Source organism: Hydra viridissima, unplaced genomic scaffold, assembly GCF_058129835.1.
Source record: "Hydra viridissima isolate aposymbiotic clone 2 unplaced genomic scaffold, HvirCarnegie_v1 scaffold_13, whole genome shotgun sequence".
NCBI classification, from domain to species: domain Eukaryota; kingdom Metazoa; phylum Cnidaria; class Hydrozoa; order Anthoathecata; family Hydridae; genus Hydra; species Hydra viridissima.
The window spans coordinates 3,623,345-3,642,183 of NW_028324312.1; the positions used below are offsets into that span (position 1 = coordinate 3,623,345).

General features: G+C 29.7%; 1 protein-coding gene and 1 pseudogene across 5 annotated transcripts; both read right to left on the minus strand.

The window, feature by feature from the left end:
* Nucleotides 1-7,560: 7,560 nt before the first annotated feature.
* LOC149880100 (acylphosphatase-1-like) lies at nt 7,561-13,365 on the minus strand. 5 transcript variants are annotated; one of them, XR_016446497.1, is made up of 6 exons: nt 12,707-13,365; nt 12,433-12,449; nt 11,999-12,108; nt 11,801-11,902; nt 8,345-8,483; nt 7,561-8,142 (listed from the first exon to the last, which is right to left on the minus strand). XR_016446497.1 is itself a non-coding variant. In XM_090071037.1 (5 exons), exons 1-5 carry the CDS (start codon nt 12,762-12,764, stop codon nt 8,480-8,482), a joined length of 291 nt encoding a protein of 96 aa, XP_089927163.1. In that variant the 5' UTR covers nt 12,765-13,365; the 3' UTR covers nt 7,561-8,479. The 5 variants fall into 5 exon arrangements, 4 of the variants coding, with proteins under 4 accessions (XP_089927163.1, XP_089927160.1, XP_089927164.1 ...); XM_090071037.1 differs by having other exon boundaries at nt 7,561-8,483; XM_090071035.1 differs by lacking the exons at nt 7,561-8,142; nt 8,345-8,483 and having other exon boundaries at nt 11,576-11,902.
* A 2,355-nt stretch (nt 13,366-15,720) lies between these two features.
* Nucleotides 15,721-16,962, minus strand: LOC149880101 (uncharacterized; annotated as a pseudogene).
* Between the last annotated feature and the right edge of the window lie 1,877 nt (nt 16,963-18,839).

Here is an 18,839-nt window from a genome sequence, read left to right on the forward strand (position 1 = left end):
AAAACTTGGCAAGTATTTGCACGTGCACGGTGCGATTTTGATTTTGAACAGTAGGTTTTTCCTTTTTAATTTCCGATGTTTTTTAAAACTTCCGATATTTTTAAAAATAGGCACACATTCTAAAATTAATGTCTTCTTCCTAGTGTTGCATTATTTTATTTCACTTTATTCAAAGTTTTTCAACAGTCTTTAAAAAAATAAAATAAAATCCGTTTCGATTGCTTTTTGACAAACTTTGTATATAATTTAACATATAGTTTATATGTGTGTGTGTGTTATATATATGTGTGTGCATGTATATATATATATATATATATATATATATATATATATATATATATATATATATATATATATATATATATATATATATATATATATATATACAGCATTGTGAATAAGTTTTAGCCCACCATAAGTTTATAATTATTTTTGATTTTATCGTTAAAATATAAAGGACTTATGAAGTAAAAAAAAATCAGGTTTATAGACACATATATTATAAACAAAAATATCTAGAAATAATTTGATAAAATATGATACAAAAAGAAAGAACAAATAATACTTCGTATGTCCGCCTTTTGCGTTGATCACAGAAGCGAATCTCCTGGGAATTGATTCATATAAATTTGTAATGAAATTTTGTGGAGGCCAGTTCATTACTTCGAGAATTCCCTCCTCACTCATGTCCTGTAAATATTTTTTGGCCACTCGGGACCAATGTTTGGGATCATTATCTTGCTGTAGAATGAAATTATTACCAATTAGTCTCATTCCAGATGGTATTGCATGATGTCTTAAAATTTCTTTATACTGTTCTCCTGTCAGTTTGCCATCAGTTCTGATTAAACCACCTACTCCAGATGATGAAATACAACCCCAAACTAAAACAGAACCTCCCCATGCTTGATTGTTGGATGTAGACAATCAAGCCTCTCCTACCCTTCTTCTTACATATTGTTGTCTTCTGCTACCGAACAATTCAAATTTTGATTCATCTGTGTATAGTATGCGGTTTAACATTCCTTGCGTCCAATTATTATGCTGCTTTGCATATTTAAGTCTTTTTTCTTTATTGCCACGACGTAGTAAAGGCTTTTGAACTGCAACACACCCTCTTAGCCCAGCTTTAGCAAATGTCGTCGAATGCAAGATGAGGAAACATTTGTCCCAGTCGCAGCCTGAATGTCTTGGGCTAGTTCAATGGAGGTTTTTTTCTGATTTCGCAGAGACACATTTTTTAAATACTTTATGTCATGTTTTGTAAGCTTTGGAGGTCTTCCACTTCAAATTTTATCCTCAAGAGATCCTGTGTTTTTAAGTTTTTTTATAATTTCTCTAATGGCTGTCTTTGAATATTTTGTTTTTTGGACAATTTGTCATTGAGAATAACCTTCTTCATGAAGCACGATAATTTATTTACGTTCCAGTAGTGGAATTTTACCCATTTTGTTACTTAAATAACAATAAAAATAATAATACAAAAGAAGAAAAAAAAACAAAAAAAAACGTAAATTAGAAGAAGTTTTGCTCTTAAAAAAACAAAAAATAATATTAAACACACAGTATCTATAAAATATCTTTGTAAACTGTACTATCATCTAATATGAAGCCTTCACAGCAATAAATAAACAAAAATGCAGGAGCAAACTAAAAACAAACGAGCTGATACGAATTGGGTTTAGATCAGCATACAATAAAAATAAACACGTTAGATATCTAAATACAAAAATCCAATGTAAAATTTTGATAAATATTGCTTTTGTTTGTTAAAATAGTGTTTTGCATTGTTTGAAGTTAGACATTTTATATAAAAAAATAATCGGAAGCTATTATTAAAAATCTGTTAAAAAAACACGAGTTTTAATAAGTGGGCTAAAACTTATTCACAGTACTGTATATATCACACCTAACCGCAAAATTAACGAACAGCTTATAAATTCCGACTTATTTTGAAATATATTGTATATTTCCCGGATTTTTCAATTACAGAGATAATGATAATATTTATTTTTACGTCTTTTGTAAATTTAATTCCGTTTCTTTTATTTAATTTAGAAATTATTGCTGCTTTCCATAAGTAACATGTTTTGCTGCAATTAAACTTTACTTCAAAAAGAAAAATACGCATTGATTTTTATAGTAGAAAAGATTACTGCCACTGGAGCAACACATCTGTTCGCAATTCAGCGTTCTAAACGAAGTTTAAGTCGTGATGAATGTGCTGCAATTGTTACTTTGTCCCATAAAGGATTAACAAATCGCGAACTTGGTAGAAGATTTGGAGTGTCTCATACAACAGTCGGTAGTGTTCTACAAAGGTTTGTAAAGACCAGTGATCACACCAGACGATTTGGCCAAGGCAGACAACGAGCTACCAATGTCTTGGATGACTGATTTTTAATGCTTTTAACACTGAGAGAAAGGTTCACTACTGCACGAAGTGAGGTTCTAACTAACAATAACTTCAAAATCTCTTGCTGGCTTTTATTAACTAACTATTATGATTGAGAATTTTATACCCAACAAAAATCATATAAAAAATAGGTCTGAAAATCAAAAAAACGTGTTCTAATTTGACACCGATGTAGAATAAAATACCATTAATGCTATTATTTGAAAATTAAAAACAAATCTTTTTTATAAAGTTACTCAAATTGACACCTGCCACATTGCAAAACAAAATACTGCTTTCGATTAGCAAAGAAATAACTATTATAATTCAAAATAAAAGGGGATTTATGAGCTAAAGTTATCTTTTTATTTTAAAGTAATGATGTTTTTGCATTAAGAAATTTACAAACTTACCGCAGTCAATTTAAGTACAATTTGCCGCGCCATTCCCATACAGTAAGTCTATCTAACTATATTTTTCAGTGCTTACCCCAAAAAGAAAGTCAATACTTCTTCATTTTTCTTTACTTATCTACAACGGTTAGTCGATATATGTGCACTTTGGAACGTTGATCTTACAAAGTAGCTTATATTAACTTGTTAAATCAAAAATATCAGTAATATTAAAATTTAAACAACTTGTAATAAAAACGTTTTTTATGCAGTTATAAAAACCAGGCTGCGTAGTTAAAAGAGAAACCACGAGGAAAATAATTATAGTGAAAATGCAAATAAAAACTGATGACTCGCTGAAAAACAAATTTTTTCAAAAAGGAATAACGCCAATAGATATTTTTTTCATGTAAAAGAAGAAAAAGTCAGTGTTTGAAAAACATTTTATCTAACTATACAGTCAATTTCACAAAAGCTAGTTTACACAGCTCACAACGTCAAATATGTTAAAACAAATACTCCTGCACAAGATCTACGAGGTAAAATCATGAAAGGCAAACGTACACTACACAGTGCACCAAAACGTACACCAACTTAGCTAGGGATCACATAAAATCTTTTCCAACAATTGAGTCACATTGTCATGTAAGTACCAATAGAGAATACCTTGAGTCACACCTTAATATTTCAAAAATGTATAATCTTTACAAAGAGAAATGTATAAACGAAAATGTTGAAAAAATCTATTTACTACCATATTTTCTCCACCGAATTCAATCTTGGTTTTCACATTCCCAAAAAGGATAGATGTGACCTTTGTGAGAAGTTTAAAGTTGCTGAAAACACTGATACTATGTCTGAAAAATTGAGAGAAGACTTTGAAAGACATCAAGTTTTTTTTTTAAAAAAAGAGAGATATACGTACTAAAGAAAAAAAAGATAAAAATGTTCCGGTTTTTTTTTTTTTTGACCTTCAAAATGTTATATTGACTCCGCATGCAAAAATTAGTTTCCTTTTTTATCTGAGAAAGCTAAGCGCCTATAATTTGACAGCTTATTTTTCAACAGCCAAAAAAGTATACTGTGCATTATGGACTGAATCAATGGTGGGAAGAAGCGGCAATGGTCTTGCCAGTGCCTTTTGCAAAATTTTGAGTGATGTGGCAGAGGAAAACAACTTAAGTGACTTAATTACTTGGTGTAACTCCTGCGTTCCTCAAAATCGGAATAGTATATTATCAAATGCTGTGTTACATTTTTTAAGAGACAATCCTAACATTAACTCAATCACTATGAAATATTCCCTTCAGATCATTCATGCGTCCAAGAGGTGGATCATGCCCATAGCGAAATTGAAAAGCTCATGAGGAAAACTGATTTTTATAGTCCAATTGGATTGATAAGGATATTGAAACAAGTTAACAGAAAAAATCATTGTCGTAAGCACTTTATATTAAGGCGGTTCATTGATGGTATGGGACGGAATATCTTTAACAGCTCGCAAACAGTTTTTTATTGTTGATGGTGGACGTCTGACTTCTCAACGATACTTAACAGACATTTTAGAACCTTTTGTGGTACCTTTTGAGTTGTACATTGGAGATAGATTCCTTCTTATGCAGGATAATGCTAGACTACACACAGCACATATTGTTACTGAATAGGGGAGAGGGGGGCACATTGGGACACTTTTTTAAAAAGGTATTACAGATTTCGTACTGTTTGACAAAAACTTAAATTTTTTGCTGAAAAAGGTAATTTAGGTATTCGTTCTTCAAAAAAAAGCAAAGTCGTGCTAGTTCAAATAAATTATAGTTTTTTTTTCTTCTTTAAATCGAAGCTACCAAATGTCCTAAACTATCCCACAAAAGGGGTAGTTTAGGACAATGTTGAGGCAGTTTAGGAAAATAAGAAGAAGACAAGAAATGTTTCTTAAAATCTAATTTTTTATTACTTCAATTCTGCAAACAAAAGCTAACGTTGCATTGTTAACTGTTGAAGCACAATGGACTAAACAAAAAGAGAAAGCTTTTTATGTCTTATCACAATGGACTAAACAAAAAGAGAAAGCATACATAAATACAAAAAACATAAATCCTTTCATCAATTGAATGCCAGCAATTTTATTTTAGCTCCATAGTTCAGGACATTTTTTCAAAGTATTACTACATTCATATGCTAAAATTCTAGCTTGGTAATAAGTTAAACCATAATTTATTTTTGATAATTTCAACATATAATTTTCTAACATAGCTTCTTCTGCATTAATAAATACTTGATTCACTGAATATTTGGTTGAAAAGCTATCACTTTTCGATTTCCGATTATTTCTGAGCATTTTTATTCTTTAAGCTAACGTACTTTTAGAGAACCAAAGTACACCTGCAGCTTCTCTTAACTTCATTGTTTTATCAAAAACATGTTTAATTGCAATTTTAAAATTTTCCTCGTTTATAAATTTTTCACATTTCTTTTTATAATTTCGCATCATTTTTAAACTTAGCATAATTTTATTTGAAGATAAGTTTGTTTTGGTCCGCGCAACACGTTCTAATGTGCCCCGTGAAAATTGTCCAATGCTGTCTCAACCCTGATCTCAGGAAACATTTCACAACTTTTTTGTGAATAATTTATGTTTTATCGTTGAATTTTTTGTTTATGTCGCAGAACATATCCCTTTCACTAAAAATGCAAAAAATAATTCCTTGGGTGGAGTAAATTTCTTTGTAAATCCTTACACTTAAGAATTAAAAAATTAAAAAAAATATCCTAAACAACAAAACGTTTGTAGAAAAGCTACCCGACTGCCTTTGTGAAAGAAATCCTATAACGCTTACGTGTGAAAGTATTTTTAGTCGACGAATATATTTAACTTTGTTGAAGAGTTAGTATTTTTTGGATTATTCGCATTGTCCTAAACTACCCCTGTCCTAAACTGCCCCGCTCTCCCCTACTTAAATAATGTTAATATTGGAGTGGCCAGCTTGCAGTCCAGATATGAATTCAATAGAGTATCTTCGGAACATAATGGGATGCCGTGTTAGAAGCTAACATCCACCACCTAGCAGCCTAGACGAGTTGCGGCAAAGTCTTATCCGCGTGTGGGAAGATATCCCTCAAGAAACGATTACATCTCTGATTGAAAATATGCCACGGCGCTGTCAGGCTGTAATGACATCAAGAGGTGGTAACACTAGTTATTTATAAGTCAAAAATGTTTCAATTTAAGCTGCATAAGTGTGCATAGCAATAGTAATCATTTTACTTTATTTTGCTAAGCGAACCATAGTTTTGGTTTTAGCTTTTTTTTACCATCCTCAAAGTCAATTTTATTATTATCATCAAAATAATTGTGTTCATGTGTTCTATTCTTAATATGTTTTCCAAAATATATGTATAAATATGTATTTTTATACATACACATATACATACACATACATACATACATATATATATATATATAAAAAACAAACATATATATATATATATATATATATATATATATATATATATATATATATATATATATATATATATATATATATATATATATATATATATATATATATATATATATATAGAAAAAACAAATTTTTATAAATAAAATAGATTTGTTTTACAAATCTGTTTTATTTATAATGTCAAAAGGGGAATTGATCTTAGCGAAGAGTGCTCGGTCTAGTCATTATAGTTGTTACAGTAAACGAGTGATTCCGATAAAATCTACACATAGTTTGCATAGTTTGATAAAGGACGCAGAGACCAATTCAGGGAGAATGTGGGTATGTTTATTTTGATTTATTTACTTTTACTTGTATTAGTTTAATTGAAACAATAAAATGTGAACAAATGAGATTCTTTCGGACTATATCTTCATGATTGCAAAATAAAATCACAAATTCTTAATTACACCTTTCTTTTCACAATTCTTAAAAACACCTTTGATTTTTAAACGAATAAATTGCTTCGTAGTTTTAGTGCAAAAGCAGAATCGAGTAATTTTCAGCGATGAAAGCGATGTAATTTTTCAGCGATGAAACTTTGAAATAATAAACAAGAAAAGTAGGAACTTTTTTAGCGTTCCAAGGTTCCAAGGTGGCGTTAGGTATATGGGCTCCTTTAAATTTAACGGAGGTTTTGTGTAATCTATGCAACTTGATTCAACCAATCTACATAGAAACGATAAAGAATTGATTGGTTCCATCGATAGATAAAATGATTCGTTGTAGGGAATGTCATCGGGTCCCGTTCGGCCGCCGAACGGGTAGTTTCAAAAAATTTTTCGGGCCTCGAACCCGTTTGGGTATAAACCCGCAAAATACCCGATATCCTGATTACCCGAAACAATGATCAAACGGGTTAACGAGCACCGACAGCTAAGGAACCGAAACCGATAAATTATTGGGTACCCGTTCGGGTATTGAACTTTTTTTTTTCCCGAAAAGCCGAACTCGTTCGGTTTTTGGCTTTATCACCGTTCGGGTCCCGAAACTTAGTAAAGTTTTTAAAAAATTGCGAAACTTAGTAAAGTTTTTAAAAAATTCGCTAAAAGTCACTAAATTTTTGCTATGAGTTATTGCTTACAGTAAATTTAGCATCTTTGGAAGAGTCTGTAAAATGTTTAATGTAAAATTTGAAAAACGTACTAAATTAAACTTACTTAAGCAGGGAGCTACTTAATGAAATATTTTATTTAAGTCCACAGTTAATTAAACAACATGAGTAAATGAAAGAGGTTAAATGATGTGAAAATATATGTGAAAAACAAAACACTGGCAAGTATAGCAATTTCACTTTAGAATTTTTACTTAACAGTGATTAAAATAAACATTTAAAGTTTGGAGATGTACTGATTCGGTGACTGTTTTCATGAGTTTCTTAGCAAGAAATAGATTGGAAGAGTTCTGAACCAAATTTTTAAAAATCATTTTCGACAAGTTCTTTGTCTTCTTCAATGTCATACATGTCCATAAAGTTAATTGCGTCAACAGGGGCTTCCTCGATGTCATCATTCGAGTCCTCATTTGGAAATGATGACGAGCTTTTGGTTTCCGAGCAGAATTTAAGCAACATTTTTTTCTCAAACTGAAAGTAATTGCTCTTGATGAAGTTGCTTCGGATGATGAGACTGAAGCTGGCGCCAACCATTCGATGTTGATGATCTGTTTGCCGTCAAAAAATTCAATCGACTGCATGGACAAAGTTTGCAGCAGATGAATTTCCCCAACAGTTGATGAGCTCCTTTTTCTGAATCAGTTGGTTCCCGGAAATGCTGCCAAATTAGGGAGCGTTTCTGTCGTGCACCTCCTTCCTCACTTCCTTGAGTATGGGAACGCTTCAGTTTTGGGCGGACATCTAAGATGACAAATTTAATAAAAATTAGGCAGATAATTAACCATACGATTAAAATTAACTTTAAACAAAACTTTGAATGCCTCCCATCGTCTCTTGATTTTTTACAACTTTAACCAATCCTTGAAGGTAATTAGCACCCTGTGAAAAAACTTACAAGCACTATGCAAAGAAATTAAACTAATTGTATTAAACAAGGTATTACCTGTTTTTTCGGCTTCGCTTTCAGAGGGAAGTATGTCATCTGGATCTGAAGATAGTGTTGGATTTTCTTTTTCACATTCACTTCCTTCTTCGTTTTCAGTATCAACATCGCCAAGACTTTGTGAAGACAGAGCACTTAACTGGCAAGCAAACATATTTGAAATGTTTTTCTCTTTTACACACGTCCGATTTTAAACTCAAAATTTTAAAATTACAACCTTTTTAACATCGTTTCAAGAAACGGAAAAGGAAACAATTCTGACACACAATGATGCTTTACGATCGCTTTTACTGGTTTTGGCTTACCTTGGGTTTTTTGTAACAACCAATTAGAGTCCGAGCATTTTAAATAAAGATTGAGATAAAGTTATTTTACCAAACGAATGGCGTGAATAGCATAAGGAAATATATTAAATTTTGTTTAACTCCAAAAGGTCAAGTGAAAATGTAATTATTGTGATTATTACGGTTGTATTTCATTTTGGTAACTTTTTTAAAAATATAAATTATCTTTAATCAAAATGGACCTTTTTCACAGAATACCCGACAGAGCCGTTCGGGTAATCGGGTTCGGTTCGGGTAATCGGGTTCGGGAACCGATAGGATCAATAACTTTCGGGAACCGATTATTTAAATTACCCGAAAGATTGAGTTGGGTTGGGTATGAAAAAAGTTCGACTACCCGATTTTATCGGCCTTATCGGGTAATACCCGTTCGGGTAATCGGAGTCCGATAAAACTATTTTTAGCTTTTATCGGTGTACGATACCCGTTCGGGTCGGGACTCGTTCGGTTCTTATCGAGACCCGCACATTCCCTTATTCCACTGATCTCAAAATATAACTGGATAGCGTATTCAATTGCCTTTTTAAAAAAAAATTGAAGCCAAAATTGGCCTCCCAAGATGGCGGCGATCGGAGTTCCTAGCGATAATCGATGTACATTTTATAAGGCTTTTTACAGAAATATTAAAGAAAATAAATAGAGTTTTGAAAGAAAAACTAGACTATGAAACAAAGTTTTAATGACTTTAAAGAAATGAAATGATTTCTAAAAAAATCAGACAATTAAAGTAATTATTTTGATACTAAGGTACAAAATATTCGATACTTTACGATTAAATAATATTTATGCATAATCTATGTACCTTTTAGTTCTTAGTTACCCAATGCAGTGTGCTAGAAGGTTAATAACATGACTGTATGGTAAGCGGCAGTGGTGTCTATTTACAATTTTGACAAATTTTATATTTTCAATTTTTGTAGCAAGATAAGATATGTACATGCTGCATGAACTATTAGCTGAGTGCTGTGAGTACACACAACTCAGGGGTTCCTTCTAGGATTATTTAATAAATATATGTAATTAATAGATATAGTGTTTAATAAAAATATTAAGTACAAAATGTTATTTTTTAATATGTTATTTTACTTATATATTATTCATTGTAATATTTTAGCTCTCAATAATTGAGTCAATTGTTTTTAACTTGTTATTCAAAACAAATCATTAAGGGAATGTTTTGATAACATATATTTTGTACGTTATAAAACATTATCAACATTATGTATCTTATCAAAAAATTTATGATACGTAAATTTACAATAAACTATCTGCATTAAATGTTGGATTGGATTAGTACTTTCTTATCATTTCGAACAAACCAGTTTTTTAAAATTCAAAGACAGTGTTACTATCATATGCGAAGAAACTGAAAGATGTTTCCAAAGGTTGCTTGCCTCAATAAATGGCAACCTTCCAAATGAAATAAGAATTCAAAATGCCATTTCTAGTGCTGTTTTGAGATCAGTTGATTACTCAAAAATATTTAATGAACAAACATCTCATATGTTTGACTCAGCTATAACTGATAACCATTTATTTGCACTGATTAAACTTATTTCAGAAAACTATGCAAATATATATCTTTATCACCTGGGTAAAAAACAAACTGCCAAAATAACTGGAAAAAAGCTTAGAAAGCAATTAACAAAACTTATCCTATTCAAAAACCAATCAAAAATATTTTTATGATATATATATATATATATATATATATATATATATATATATATATATATATATATATATATATATATATAATAACTCTAAAAGGAACCTCTGAGTTGTGTGTAATCACAGCGCTCAGTTAATAGTTCATGCAGCATTTATAATTTTTTAGTGCCTATCTGATGAACTAATGCCTAAAAAACATTTTATCTTAAAAATAAAATCAGCTGCCTACCATGCTGTTGTGTTATTAACCTTCTAGCACACAGCATTTTGTAGTTAAGAACTAAAAGGTACATAAATTATATAACAAATGCTAACTATTTGAAACTTGAGATTTCTGCACAAGCAAACAAATACTTTTTCTTTACTTTTATTAAACAAACCAAATTTAAGCAAATTAAAATTAAAATTTGTACTTAGTTTTACTGAGAATTTTTATTTTATTATATCTATTTTAAAAAACGAAAAACAGAAAGTTAATATAGAGCAACTTATTGTAAGAATATGTTTTGTTAAATAAAAAAATATTTATATTTGAAATTTAAGTAAATATGTAATATTCCGTTATTTTTATGAATAAAATCTTATGTTAAACAAAAAAACTAGATTTTTATTAGAACATTATATATTTATCAATATTTGAGCTTAAGATATAAAACTTGATTATCATCAGTTTCTTAATTTTCATATCACCATTCCTTAATTCTGCCGCCATCTTGGGAGGCCAAAACTGGCTTCAAAAAATTTTTTCGTATACGCTATCCAGTTATATTTTGAGATCAGTGCCTTATTCGTTGAAACGAATAATGGTAACTTCAACAACAAATGGCTACTAACCACATAGTGTGAATAGTCAGAACTTGATGGAGGAAAATGAAAAAAAAATTAAGCCTAGTCAGATCACTAAATTTGAATCTAATCAAATCTATTTGGGTTTAGTTGGACAAACAATTGGGCAAGGTCTAATATATAACAAAAAATATAATATAAATAATAATAAAATATGAGTAACTATTAATAAAATATAAATAAAATATAATAACTAACATAATGTAAATACTAATGCATGTAATATAAAAAATATAATATATATAATAATAAATATAGTATAAATAACATAGTATAATATAAATAGTAATAAATGTAATATAAATGATAACATAAACATAACATAAATAATAACAAATATAAAAAATAGATTCCATAAGTAGCATAAATGTTTGATTTTTATTTTATTATTTTAACAAAGAAAACTTTTTTTTACATGTTTTTATTTAAAAGAAAATTTAAAAAAAACTAAAATATTTAAAGACATAAAATACTTTGTATTTTAAATAATATTTATTACATACAAAACTTTAAGGTAATAATATTGGAATATTTACATTATACAATTCAACAAGTAAAATTTCACAAACAAAAACATTTAAAATCAAATTAATACTTTTTAATTTCAAATGTCTCATGTTGTGATAAACTCTCCTCTTTGAAAATGCACTTTTGAATTTTTGATTTTGGACTTCCTTCATTCATAAGCCACTGTTTCCTTAGCATAAAAGGAACAACAAACAAATGTGAATACCTACGCATATGTATACACACATATATGAATACACACATATAAACAATGCTACTTCTCTACATTTTTTTGACATTTTCTTCTTTTCCTTGCACAACACCAACAACTGTATTTTGTTTTGTATTCATCACCCAACCAACCAAACCCAAGTTTCTTGCATTTTTCTCAGTGTACTAAATAACATACACACGCACAAATATATGTATGTATGTATGTATGTATGTATGTATGTATGTATGTATGTATGTATGTATGTATGTATGTATGTATGTATGTATGTATGTATGTATGTATGTATGTATGTATGTATGTATGTATGAATGTATGAATGTATGTATGTATGTATGTATGTATGTATGTATGTATGTATGTATGTATGTATGTATGTATGTATGTATGTATGTATGTATGTATGTATGTATGTATGAATGTATGTATATTAATAGTTATGTTAATAATCAATATTCAAACATAAATCAAACAAATTTCTTACTCACCTTGCGAAAAAATACATCTAAAATTGAAAAAAGTATAATTTAGAAACAATAGCTGACTAAATTACTTTAGTATATATAGTGACTGGCTTTAAATTAGAAGAAGCAATGGAACTTGCAAGGTGAAACTTCTTATACATGCTGTTTAATTTGCTATACACAAAGGATATATTAGTTTTAGCTATTGAAAATTAATAATAAAAACCTAATTAGTTAAAAAGTAGAAATCACTGAAATATTACACAAAACTATAAAAAACTTTTTTAAAAAAATGCACTTTGCACTTTTCCAAACACTTCAAAGGAAACAGCAACAAGTTTTTCAGATGAAGCCATTCTTTATCAGCTTCTCGCAGAAATTTTTTTTCCTGAAGAAAACCATTAAGATGTGTTTTATAATGGTGCTTATTGAGAATGTCTAAACATATTACTATCATTGCTATCAAATAGTACAAGTGAAGTATACTATTTTTACTAAAAGTAGTTTTCATAAAAACAATGTAATTATAGAAATTTTTGTACTGACTTGGAAAATTTTGTGCATTTTTTATTATTATATACATAAGTGTTGTGAAACTCTCTAATAAAGCTTGAGAAACTTGATGAATAGTTCAGAAAACTGATTTGATCTGTAATTTGTTTAAATAGATGATTTGTGGAAAAATGAGGAGGCAATATTTGGCGCTACTCCTATTATTTATGACATTGGGGTATGACTGATTTTGTCATATCTGAAAAAGGAGAATATCTTTAAAAATAAAAAGAATCTTCAAGCAGATTTTTTTTTCTGTAATGTTCAGTTTAGTAAAACTTGATTTACAGTACAATTAGAAAATCCGAGGTTTTCATAAACTTCGAGCGTCAACACTAATACGACCGAAAGGAGCAACATCTTAATGACCCTTGGAGATATAAGGTGGAATCACTGATCTCAAAATATAACTGGATAGCGTATTCAATTGCCTTTTTAAAAAAAAATTGAAGCCAAAATTGGCCTCCCAAGATGGCGGCGATCGGAGTTCCTAGCGATAATCGATGTACATTTTATAAGGCTTTTTACAGAAATATTAAAGAAAATAAATAGAGTTTTGAAAGAAAAACTAGACTATGAAACAAAGTTTTAATGACTTTAAAGAAATGAAATGATTTCTAAAAAAATCAGACAATTAAAGTAATTATTTTGATACTAAGGTACAAAATATTCGATACTTTACGATTAAATAATATTTATGCATAATCTATGTACCTTTTAGTTCTTAGTTACCCAATGCAGTGTGCTAGAAGGTTAATAACATGACTGTATGGTAAGCGGCAGTGGTGTCTATTTACAATTTTGACAAATTTTATATTTTCAATTTTTGTAGCAAGATACCAGATATGTACATGCTACATGAACTATTAGCTGAGGCTGTGAGTACACACAACTCAGGGGTTCCTTCTAGGATTATTTAATAAATATATGTATTAATGGATATAGTATTTAATAAAAATATTAAGTACAAAATGTTATTTTTTAATATATATTATTTTACTTATATATTATTCTTTGTACTATTTCAGCTCTTAATAATTGAGTCAATTGTTTTTAACTTATTATTCAAAACAAATCATTAAGGGAATGTTTTGATAACATATGTTTTGTATGTTATCAAACATTATCAACATTATGTATCTTATTAAAAAACTTATGCTTTGTAAATTTACAATAAACCATCAGCACTAAATGTTGGAATGCATTTGTACTTTCTTATCATAACAAACCAGTTTTTTAAAATTCAAAGACAGAGGAGGTTTAATTAAACCAACCAAAAGTGTTGCTATCATATGCGAAGAAACTGAAAGATGTTTCCAAAGGTTGCTTGCCTCAATAAATGGCAACCTTCCAAATGAAATAAGAATTCAAAATGCCATTTCTAGTGCTGTTTTGAGATCAGTTGATTACTCAAAAATATTTAATGAACAAACATCTCATATGTTTGACTCAGCTATAACTGATAACCATTTATTTGCACTGATTAAACTTATTTCAGAAAACTATGCAAATATATATCTTTATCACCTGGGTAAAAAACAAACTGCCAAAATAACTGGAAAAAAGCTTAGAAAGCAATTAACAAAACTTATCCTATTCAAAAACCAATCAAAAATATTTTTATGATATATATATATATATATATATATATATATATATATATATATATATATATATATATATATATATATATATATATATATATATATATATATATATATATATATATATATATATATATATATATATATATATATATATATATATATATATATATATATATATAATAACTCTAAAAGGAACCTCTGAGTTGTGTGTAATCACAGCGCTCAGTTAATAGTTCATGCAGCATTTATAATTTTTTAGTGCCTATCTGATGAACTAATGCCTAAAAAACATTTTATCTTAAAAATAAAATCAGCTGCCTACCATGCTGTTGCGTTATTAACCTTCTAGCACACAGCATTGGGTAGTTAAGAACTAAAAGGTTCATAAATTATATAACAAATGCTAACTATTTGAAACTTGAGATTTCTGCACAAGCAAACAAATACTTTTTCTTTACTTTTATTAAACAAACCAAATTTAAGCAAATTAAAATTAAAATTTGTACTTAGTTTTACTGAGAATTTTTATTTTATCATATTTATTCTAAAAAACGAAAAACAGAAAGTTAATATAGAGCAACTTATTGTAAGAATATGTTTTGTTAAATAAAAAAATATTTATATTTGAAATTTAAGTAAATATGTAATATTCCGTTATTTTTATGAAAAAAATCTTATGTTAAACAAAAAAACTAGATTTTTATTAGAAATTAATATATTTGTCAATATTTGAACTCAAGATATAAAACTTGATTATCATCAGTTTCTTAATTTTCATATCACCATTCCTTAATTCCGCCGCCATCTTGGGAGGCCAAAACTGGCTTCAAAAAATTTTTTCGTATACGCTATCCAGTTATATTTTGAGATCAGTGGGTGGAATGCAAGAACCGAACTTCAAATTTGAAGTCGTTCTTCAAACCTGAAATGTGACTTAAGCTGATGCATAAAGCGAACTTCAACGTAGGTCAGACTTGAAAACCGGCAAATATATACCGGTTTTCAAACCTGACTTCTAATTAGACCTAAGAAAGAAAATATATTTTTTGATTGCAAGAAGCGGATATGAAATTTCAAATCATACCTCAAATCATCATTTTGTAGATGCGTATACGCATCTACAAAATGATGATTCGTCGCGACGAATGATGATTCATCTACGTCGCGACGTAGCGCTTACAATTTTGTATTTTTAAGCTGACGCAGTTAAAGGAACACTACCGGTTTCAATAAAAAATGCTATCAATAGCCTTTTTAATGGTATTGGCACCCATTCCACCCAAACTGTTCATATCAAGTAAAGAAACTACAAAGCAGGCAGGGGTCCCCTCGCGTTCAACGCGCACAACAATCAACTCTTTTTCATCCTTTGTTTTTCTAGCCTGAAAACCATCGGGAAGAATGGAGAAAAAGTTTGCTTCATTGACAATTTTAGCAACTTTTTCTTTAATAGCACTGGCAATGCATGAGATATATTCACGTGCTAAAAATTAAATTAAAAAACAATAAAAATATTTTTCAAATTAAAAAATCAAATGGATAAATCAAAAGGATAAGACCATTCGGATGTAAAATCTTGAAAAAAAATTAAACTTTCATTATAATAGTAACGTAACTTTAATTTGATTTTTTCATTTGAATTGTTTTATCAAATTACGAAAGAGAAACTGAACCTAAAAATCAATAACCTGCTTTATTGTTGTCTTTTCCTTCTAAAAGGAGTACACCATTAAGTCTTTGGCATTTGATCAGTGTCTTGAAACGGCTATGTGGCATGCTTGGTTTTAGAGCCATTTTATAGGCTGTTCTAATCATCTTTAATAGCGCTTCGCGGTTGTCTTGTGTAATAGGTAACGAGTTTTCCATATCGAGGTTAGCAACACAACTACTTCCAGGATCTTCTGAGTTACCATTATCAATAAGCACCGCTAATCCATGGCTTTGCTCTCTAAGATGGCGATCAACCTTTATTATTATCAAAGAAAAAATCACGGTTCAAATTAAGCAGTTCTCTAAAAAATTTATTCACTTAGTAATATAGTAAATTATAAGATAATAACAGTTAAAAGTTATATAATGGTAGGAAAATTATGTTTAAATTATTTCCTGAAGTCACAAATTAAGAACAAGCTAATTATTTTAATTTTACCTGATACTTTGTCACCACACAAGTTCCCTCCGTAAACGCTGTCAAAGAATTATTCGATACTCCTTTAACTAAAGCATCCGTTAAAATTTCGGTTTTGTTCCTAGCACAAATCTTACACCATATTTTGACAACTAAGCCATTTTCTTCCGTGTATCCAATAACTGATTCTTTCCCCCACGAAAGAAAAGTTTTTAAGTTCTTAGATATGGGTTTACTATCTTTAATTTTTTTTGCTTCAGATGTCATTCTTAAAAATTTGTTATACTTAAACTTAAATTTACTTATTTCTGTTTCAAATACTAATTAAAATAAAATAAAAAAAAGCACATTGCGGAATTATTTTTAACATTTTTAAAGAATTGTATGTAATATTAGGGAGTTTTGTCACGTGACATTTTATCGCGGAAAAAATATATCGTACGTTTTTGAAAAACTTTGTCCAAAAAACGCCACAAATGATTTTATGTAGGTGTCGAAGAATGAAAACCCACCCATGAAAATAAATAGTATATACGTATATATAGATGTTAGTTTTTTTAGAAAAGGTTGCACTACAATAATTTTTTTGGGGACGTCGTTTTGCTTTAGAATTGATAAAGTTATTTAATTTTAAATGTTTTAGTTTTGTTTATATACAAGTAAAATAAGCTAATTCTTTCGTCTCCACATAAAAATAGATTCTGCAACTATTTATTTATTATGTCAATCAGTTTTTTTTTTTTTTTTTTTGGTAGTCTAATAGGGTGACTACTAGAAAACACGGGTTCTGGCTCATTTCCATTTTAGGTTGATTTTCAAATATAAAAATGTATGTTATTTTAGGTACTAAAAATGGTTCTGGCTCATGACAGACATCGCTAAAGAAATTAATTTTTTATTTCTCTGTGAATATTTTTTCTAGACATCGCTAAAGAAATTAAATTTTTTATTTCTCTGTGAATATTTTTTCTAGACATCGCTAAAGAAATTAAATTTTTTATTTCTCTGTGAATATTTTTTCTAGACATCGCTAAAGAAATTAAATTTTATAGTTCTCTGTGAATATTTTTCTGCACTCTGTGATCAGTATTTTTGACCTATTTGAGATTTCTTTGTTCTCCTCGATTATCCTTCTGCACTCTGCGATCAACCTTTTTGCCTCTGATTCTGCCTCGGGCTCTGCCTCTGATTCTGCCTCGGGCTCTGCCTCTGATTCTTCCTCTGATTCTGCCTCTGATTCTGCCTCTGATTCTGCCTCTGATTCTGCCTCGGGCTCTGCCTCTGATTCTGCCTCTGGAACTTTTTTCAATTTACGATGACCATAGGCCAACGTGTGGATTCCATCTTCCAAAATGATCCTCTTATCGTCGTTGGAGCTGAGAGAGGTTTTGTTGATCTCCTCCGTGTAAACGTCATGTAAATGGGATCGGAGGACATTCATTTTGTTAAACTTTTCTTTTTTGGTTTCGAGGCAATTTTTGTAATCGTTGTGTGTTATGTATTTGTCAACTACATATGTTTTCACCCCCTTGCATTTTTTGTGTTTTTTCTCTTGTTTTTCTTGATGTATTTTGTAAGAGTACAATTTCGACCTGAGACCGACAAACTCTTCAATCTGTTTTCCTCCGGTTTCGTCTTTGAACATCCCAATGACCTTTTTGTTTAAACCCACTTTGAACCCAGCGCTTTGAATGGCAGGATGGTCTTTTGGAAAGTCGCTCGTGTCAAATTTTTCAAGCACATCATCTGCAATGTCCTTGTAAAAATCTTCTGTTTTGATTTCATAAACTAGCGAGTCCGTGTCTGTCATCAACAGCTTTGCTTTTCCAGGATATTTTTTTCGAATGTAATCATAATGGAACTCGAACATTAAGGTTTTGCTCAAATCTAAAATGGACATACCCAAATAAACCGGTTTGTCGTAAAAAATTTCTGTCCTTTTCATGTGAACGGCAATCAAGTTTTCATCGAAAATCGTGTGCCGGTCGTAGTTGGGTTTAGACGCCAATTTTATTGCCTTTTCCTTTGTTGTTACCAGTCTCACGTCCACTCTTTTTTCAATGTTCTCCATTGTTTTTCCAAACACCGAGTTGTTCATCAGCTTGAAAAATTCCTTCTCAAATTCGCTGGTAGCCTTTGTTCTC